Consider the following 8614-nt stretch of genomic DNA (forward strand, 5'->3'; position numbering starts at 1 on the left):
GACATTTAGAATAATAGATAAAAGCTACCATAAAATGTTCTTGTTGATTGTCGTGATGCGTTCAATTACTTCATTTTGTGAGTAAGGAGCGCAAGGTTGTCATGGTATGCAGATTTGTAGAGCGCACTATCACCCAGCAGGGTCGCCCGACGCGGAGTAGTTGTGAGTCTAGGCATCCCTTGGGACTAGTGGGACTACTCGAAGAGCCGGTTCTTCAGCTTCTTGCAGAATTCAACAACTGAGGAGGAGGTCTTTCTGTGTAGCAGCAGTTTGTTCCAAGTTTTAGGATCTATGTACGAGACATTTCGACCACTGAATCTGGTTTTCACTATGCCTGATATTTGTGCAAGTAGGAGTCTGGATGAGTAGAGGTGTCTGGAAGGTTTATGAAAGCAGAAGTGATTGTTGAGTTATTCTGGATCATTCTTACGTAGAGCCGTGAAAGTATGGGTGAGACGTCTGAATTGTGTTTGCCATCAGCGCGGGAGTAACTAGTTCGCTTTTTACTTCACTGATTAAAAAGAGCCACAATAAGATTATTGATGTTCAAACTGTCAGTGTGTGTTGTTGCATCTGATATTTAATAGATGCAACAGAATCTGCCTTAGCCCACAACTGAAAGTTTACCAATTTTATGAATAGCGACAGTAACAAGAATAGATGTATTTGGTATGTTAGTTGGGGATCAGGAAGGATATTAGTCACACACTTACTGTAATTATTAATTGCATGTGAAGCATAAAAGAGTGTACATAACAATAGGTGTATCAGTTGTAACAATACACATTTTGTAATAATCAATGAGCGAGCAGGGCTAATTATCTTCAATTGATCCACGTGACTAAGTTATACATTATTTGTTTACTGGTTTCGATATCACATGGGCTTGCATAAGGTGCTGGAGAGACAATGGGCCAGATGTATCAAGCATTTTCCCATTCGCAAATGGAACCATTCACGGAATTAGCCCGTTTTGCAAACGGGAAAAAGCCTTTTGGGATGTATCATCCGAAAAGTCAAGTGCAAAAAAGGGAATCACAATCTTTGAGATTATTTATTTTGCGCATGCATTTAGAGAATCGCAATTGGCGATTCTCTAAATGCAATGTAGGAAGCGCTTTTTAAATTGCGCCCCTGCTTTAAGGAATCACAATTTACCATCAACTTCAAGTTGATGATAAATTGCAAATCCTTAGAAAAATGCACAATTTAGCTTTTTTCTTAGGGCATGTATGTGCACCAGATGTGCATACACGTATATTTCAGTGGTTCAAAAGGGTGTCCTTTTGGCACCCTTGAAATTGCATGCGCAATTTGCGAGTACCAATTGGGTACTCACAAATTGTGCATGCAATTCCAATTCATTCCTATGGGCCTCTAGGCCCATAGAAATGAATGGGAAGCCATTCCTTATTTGCGACTCGCAAATTGCGAGTCACAATTAAGGAATATGTAGAATTTGCTAAAATGTTGCCAAAACCTACATACATTGCATTTTGCAATTCGATAATAGCGAATCAGTAAAATTCGCAATTATAGAATCGCAATATGCAATCTTGATACATCGGGCCCAATATCATTCAAATTAGGATGAAAGCTGTGGTACCTGGCACGTCGCTGGTAGTCCTCGGTCTGGTGGTTGACTTGGGGCTTGTACAAGACAAGCTCTTGCAGATTACAGTGAGGTTCACACAGATAGATGTGAAATGTGGAGCTTTGCAGTGATTTGAACTAGAGTTAGACGATCTGACCAGTAATATCCACTTACCATCCGACTAATAATCACACTTATAATTTGCAAGTACTCGAGAGGTGGATTCCGAGAATAGTATTCCTTTTGAGTGGCGCTTTGAGGACTGAACTAGCGACTTGTGTGAAATATTCCACGTTGTGCATTCCTGAGGATTCTTGGGTTGCTGCCAGCTCAACGAGAGGAATGTCTCAATAGTATTGATCTGGTGACTATCTAGTGTCAAATCAGAATGAACAGAACTGGCCACATGGTGAGATTTATGACAATAAAAGCCTTATGATTCTTCTTACCTCAGGGAGTCGTGGGTGTTTGTAGTGGAAGGTGTTATCTCCAACACAAACAATACAGTCATGAAATAAAGAATGTAATATTCCAGGCCAAATTACAATTTAGCAGGAGAAAAACATTAATGAATAAAAATAACACTTTTGGAGCTCATTTTTGGATTCCAAATTTAAAAAGTCTATAAAAACAACCCCTGACCCGGGGTTACCACCTACAGACATCTTATGGGAGTAAAGCGCATTTGCACTTCTGCTGGGGAGTGTTGTTCAGGTCGAACTGTAGTCCTGTGGATTGGGGAAAAAGATCTGGCCAAACGAGGGGGTATTCAATCTAGGTGTGGATGGCAGAGAGTAGCCAGGCAGCATATAGGTGCTTGCAGTTTAGCTCAAAGGTGCCAAACAACATATTTAAAAAAGTATCCGCACCTCTGTGAAAGGAGTGGAAGCGGCTATTGGCCCAGTGGACTGACCGCCCCTTTGATTGATGTTCAAGACGTGGGTGGGAACAAGCACCATTCAGTATGGCCCTCTGCATCACAGATGGAGTCCATCATTTAAAACTGTTGCTGGTTCCTGTCAGCTCATTGGCAAAGAAGCAAAGCTGTTGGCTTGGCTCAAAGTTGGCACAGTAGGAGGCGGATCATGGCTCAAGTTGCCTGTTGTCACTGGTCTAAAATGGGTAAGCCATTTTCACATAATTCTCCTCTTCAGTAGAGTTCTGGAAGTTGCCAAACCTAGAGCCCTTTCGTGGTATTCTGTGATCATCTGTACTCCTCTGGTTACAAAACCCTTGCAACATCTCATCTCACAGCCTCTCGAAGCAAGTTCATCCAACCGACAGTGTTTGCAACATAATCTGGTCAAATAATCTCGTGAATCAGAATCAAGACCTGAAGGCAAAGATTCAAGGCACATGGGGAGAGACCCTTTTCAATGTTCCTCTCGATGCAACAACCTCCTTTTGACTCTAGCAGGGACTCTTCCCTCTTCTGGGTCCAAACTAGTCATGAAATGCCAGCGGGCCAAGCAGGAGCTTATCTAAGGAGAACTAGAGTACACCGGTGAGTCTCTCTAAATCAATCTGTAAAGAGTTAAAACACGTCCAAGCTTTTCAGAGATGCAAATCTTTTGTTTAGTGGCATCAAAATGTTAGCATTTGTTTTTAGAAGGGGCCTGGTATGTAGAGCAAAAGGATGACCGGGCTATGCATCTACAAGTTAGCTGAAAGGGACAAACAATGGTGACTTAACTGATCCTAGGGTAAATTAGTGCCCCGGCCACATCATGGCATGCCCGCAGCTGTGCAGATGCACTGAGAAGACAAAAGTATACAGAGCTCTCCTTAAAAGAAACAGCGGAAAGAGGTCCAGTAAATGTATTTCGTAACTGCTTAACTCTGGCGGCAATTCCGACACAGTGCGGCAGTTTAGCCGAGTGGGCGGGGCCGTGTCGGCCAACAGATGTGCGCAGCACTACCGAGGTACTGCTCGTGACGGCTGTTGGCCGACAAACGCAGCGAATGGGTTAAGGAAGCAGTACCAAAACATCTCCAGCATTGAAGGAAGCAGGCCACCAATGCATGTAATCATACAATATCTGGATGAGGTGCCACAAATGAGGGATCTCCTTGTGTGCAGACAGAATGAGTGTCACAATAGAAATATTTCTCCCATCCATCCCTTGCCTTCCAGGGGTGGTTGTGTTTTATACACGACATGACAAAGTACAACTTCTAGGCTTTATTTGTTTCAAAGGACAGAAATGAAAACATTGTGCTTTACAACAGAAAGGCTTACAAAACAAAGGAGGAACACAGGGAAGAGCATATTACATAACACAGAATGGGGGGTAGAAACCCTAGTTGAACCACCTTCATCGTGTTAGACTGGATAATGTATACTGCTCAGCTTCTGGCATTATGAGGAAAAACCAGGGTAAAGGGCGATGGGTGTTTTTTTTTTTTTACAGTGGAAACAATCCCCATGTTCAGGATCAGTGACATACAAAATCAGTACCATTTTTCAGAGTATGTGGGAGGAGTCAGATTTATAGAAAGGTCACTCCAAGCCACACCACAGAAGCCAAGATGTTTGGAATACTGTCTGGTTACCAAATGTAGCGTTTTACAGCCTGCCGGTGAATGTCTCAGCTCTTGTGTGCTTCCTGAGTTGTTTATTTTATTTTTAACTGAACATGAGCGACAAGACTTTGCCTCAGAGACACATTTTAATTTTATTTCGGCACATTACAGAGTTCTGTAACTGAGGGTGAACAGGCCCTGGTAATTAACCCCTTATACTCAGCAGGCTGCAGCGCTAACACTGCTTTGAGAAGGGACTGGGGGCAGACAAACGCAAACAACCAATAAGTTGTCCGCCTTGATTCAGTAGATCACTTTGCCTGAACCAATGAAAGCGAACATTTATGGATGTGTGGAATTAATCATCTGAGGATTCAAGAACAAAATTAATTGATGTATTTCAGGTGTTTTTGGCAGGTTCAGGTGATATAAACAGCAGCTTAGGGCCATATGTACAGATTTTAGGGAAAGCGATTTCCTAATTGCGATTCTCTGTGAATCACAATTAGGAAATCGCTATCCCAAATGTATGAAATTCTTTCAGTTTTATTCAGCGATTCCTAGGTTGTTGCAAATCTCCCTACCTCATGAATATTCATGAGTAAAGTCGCACTTTGAGACCCACTGGGATTAGCAGCCATTATAGATCACCATGTCTGTGATTGCTTATTAATGAAGCAACTTTTTTTAAATTAAATGCAGCCCATTTTCCTTAAAGGAACAGGATGCATTATCCAAAAAAAAAAAAAACCTTGAAGTTTAATTTTTTTTTTTTTTTAGATTAGGCAGTGGTCCCCATAGGACCCCTCCCTGCTGTTAAAATATATTCTTTTTGTTGTTCTCAAACGGGAAGGAGTCCCATTGTGAATGGGTTTACACCTCCTTCTAGGAGTCAGTAAAACTTGAAAATTATGCAACTGTAATTTGGTCGCAAAACATTCATACATCCCATTCAGATTCAGTATGTGGGCGGGACGTCCTAAACACCCCGTTTCAAATACTGAATCGCAAAGACAAATTGAAATTCGGAAATGTGCTACCGAATCACAACTTGTGTTTTGTACATGTGTAAAAGTATGTTTTGTACATGTGTAAAAGTATGTTTTGTACATATGTATAAGTATGTTTTGTACATATGTAAAAGTATGTTTTGTACATATGTAAAAGTATGTTTTGGGGCAAGAAACGGCCAGACCGCAAAAATGGTTTCTACATACGGCCCTTAGCTTCTAGTGAGTTAAGCTTCAACAACTGTCAGTCAGCCGGGCCTCAGTCTCACTCATGGATCAGTTGATGAATGCTGATAATTGATGTCAGTCCTGGATGTTGTTGACTGATGTCAGCTCTGGTTGTTGGAAGATGTTAACTTATTGTGAGTCCTGGATGTTGGGGTCCAATGTCAGTTCTGGGTTTTGGTAACAGATGTCAGTTTGGGTTGTTGATGCTGGATGACCCCCCCCCCCACCCCTAGCCCTACTCCCGAGGCAAAGTTGCATCTATCGTGAAAAATGACGGACCATATTTCAAACACCTGCACTTCTTAATTTGTGCCCAGGGGCAATATTACCATATTTCAGATGTTTGCGTGATTTCATCTTTATAGATAGACTATTTATGTTTTCTTCTGATTCAGGTCTCTGAATAGGCTTTCATTTTACACACAGCAGGAGTCATAACAAAAGATTCCATGAGGAAGGATACGTTAGTGAAATGTTCTACATTACTAATCTTTACACTATTGACAAATACTATCAATATCATCTGTGCAAAAATAGATACTTTCATAGAATTGATTGTGTTTTCACTTTCACAGGCAATATCTTGAAGTGGTTTTAATAGGCCATACTGGGCAACAATTGGTCGCAATCGATTACACTTGGTCACAATGGTTTGTGATTTTTCATTTTTTGTCCCTAAAGGCATATTCCAACATTTGACACTCTTCAAAAAATCTCCATGCATTGTTCTCTGGTACATATTATACAATTCCATACACAACTTGCCACATTAATATACTGTTCACCAGAGTCAGGACGTTTCAATAACTATCAGCTTAAATCATTTCACTAGTTTCAATTTGTTTTACTAGTATGACAACGTGCCATGGCTAGAGTCTCTTTGGCTTTTTGAATAGCAGCACATATAAATTACCCTGTTGGCTTTCATTCATTAGCTTGTTGTAGGAATTTAGAGAAGAGCATTTCAATTAACTGCTTCCACTCTTTAGCTCATCACAATTTTCTTTTTTATATATGTAATCGCCTTGATCTTTTCCATGAGCCAAGTCACAGGAGGGAGCAGCTCTCTTACTACTGCAACTTATTTTATGTCAATCTGCTGAACGTTTGGCATGGGAATGTTTATAAAAGAGTGTGAGTGTGTTGGGGGTGGGATGTGTGGGGGTGGGATGTGTGGGGGCGGGGGGTGTGTGATTAGGGTTGAATGGGGTGTGTGGTGAGAGTGCATTGGGACTGGAGTGTGTTGGGGATGCGGGTGCGTTGGGGATGCGGGTGCGTTGGGGATGCGGGTGCGTTGGGGGAGGCGGGGGCGTTGGGGGAGGCGGGGGCGTTGGGGGGATGCGGGGGCGTTGGGGGGATGCGGGGGCGTTGGCAGGAATGCGGGGGTGTTGGGGGATTTTGTAATTAAAAAAAAGCCCTTTCAAGTTCCACCTTAAACAGGTTTGCAACTAAGCTAGATTTGCGCTCACCCATTAAGTCAGATTACCATTCTCACTTTAGCTTTTCAAAGATATTATTTGCAAACCGGATATTTTCTCCCACATACACCTAGGCAGACTGAGTTATTCATACATTCAAACACAGTTATGACTAGCCGCTTGGTTTTGCAGCGCACTGCTAACTTTTTTTGGGCAATTCCATGCTATCTCATCAGTAAGACTGATTTCAGAATTAGAGCTTGCGTAATATTCACTGCCCTTGTAGGGGTTCAGTTCAGGTTAATGTCCATATGTTGTACTTTCTTTTAGTTTACATGGAATTATGTGAATGAACATCATTCCTGAGAGGAGGCGTGCCTAGAGTGCGTTCGCTCATGGTGAGTCAGGCTAATTTTGTGGTTGAATCCTTTCTGACATTCACTGCACCAGTAGGGTTTTTCCCCTGTGTGAGTTCTCTCATGCTGGGTCAGATGAATTTTCTGACTGAAGCTTTTTTGACATTCTTCACACTGATAGGGCTTTTCTCCTGTGTGGGTTCTCTCATGATGTACGAGATGGATTTTCTGACTGAAGCTTTTTTCACATTCTGTGCACTTATAGGGTTTTTCTCCGGTGTGTGTCTTTTCATGCTGAGTTAGACTACATCTCTTAGTAAAACATTTTTCACATTCATTGCACTGATATGGCTTTTCTCCTGTGTGAATTTTCTCATGCTTAGCAAGAGTACTTTTATCGTGGAAGCTTTTCTGGCATTCAGTGCACTGATATGGTTTATGTCCCAAGTGTGATCTTTCATGTAATGTGAGACTGATTTTATGACGGTAGGTTTTACCACATTCAGAACACAAATACAGTTTTTCTCCTGCATGTGCACCTTCATGCTGAATTAAACTCGCTTTTTTGCTGAAACTTTTTGGACATTCAGTGCACTGATATATTTTTTGTCCCAAATGTGTTCTTTCATGTCGTGTCAGATAGTGTTTCTGACTAAATCTTTTCTCACAATCAGAGCACTGATAAGGCTTTTGTTCAGAGTGCGATTTCATATGTCGAGTCAAGTAGGATTGTTGAGTAAAGGTTTTCTCACATTCTGAACATTGATAAGGTATCTCTCCTGTGCACCTCTTTTTCTGTACTGTCCTGTTCAAATTACAAGCTAGGTTTGTCTCTTGGGAAGTGCATGGGTACACTACTTCTGCAATCTGCACAGTCTTATAAATAATGTACACTGTTTTTTTATTCAAATTGTGCTGCTGTTCTGGCTCTTGCTTTACAGTCCCAAAACCCTCCATCTCCTCGATCATGTGTGTCCTTGCTGTCCCCAACTTAAGGGTTCATTGACATATAAGAAATTAGAGAGAATCCAGAAATTGCATTTACAATCAGTCGGCGACTCTGCTCAGTATTGTCGTTACTTCCTGGCCAAATCCAGCTTTTAGAAATTGGTTTCTTCTAAAATCTCTGGAACATCGCTCTCTTTGTAGTCTATTTGCTGCAAATGACAGAATCCTTAAGTTTTGTTCCTGTCCACACTTGAGGCCACCTGCAGTATAACAAAACAAAAAAACAAAAAAAGTAAAAAATCTTTCAAGGTGTAAACTAATTTTAACAAAAATGTTTAACAGTGAACAGCAGCATTCTGGAAGTAATGCATGTACTTTTCCGATGGGATAGAGTTGGTAAGGTTTTGAGGCAAGGATAAATGAGACAACCATAAAATAAAGCAGATTGATATATTAACAATAAGTGTGCACTCACTCATATCAGTAACATAAAATGATAAATCTATTTACATTTTGTATAGACCGTAAAAGAATTAA

General features: G+C 41.1%; 1 protein-coding gene across 1 annotated transcript; it reads right to left on the reverse strand.

The window, feature by feature from the left end:
- Nucleotides 1-6890: 6890 nt before the first annotated feature.
- LOC144763467 (uncharacterized) lies at nt 6891-8327 on the reverse strand. Its single transcript, XM_078649119.1, has one exon. It carries the CDS (start codon nt 8096-8098, stop codon nt 7130-7132), a length of 969 nt encoding a protein of 322 aa, XP_078505245.1. The 5' UTR covers nt 8099-8327; the 3' UTR covers nt 6891-7129.
- Nucleotides 8328-8614: the final 287 nt, after the last annotated feature.

This window comes from Lissotriton helveticus, chromosome 1_1 (genome assembly GCF_964261635.1).
Source record: "Lissotriton helveticus chromosome 1_1, aLisHel1.1, whole genome shotgun sequence".
In the NCBI taxonomy this organism is placed as follows: Eukaryota; Metazoa; Chordata; class Amphibia; order Caudata; family Salamandridae; genus Lissotriton; species Lissotriton helveticus.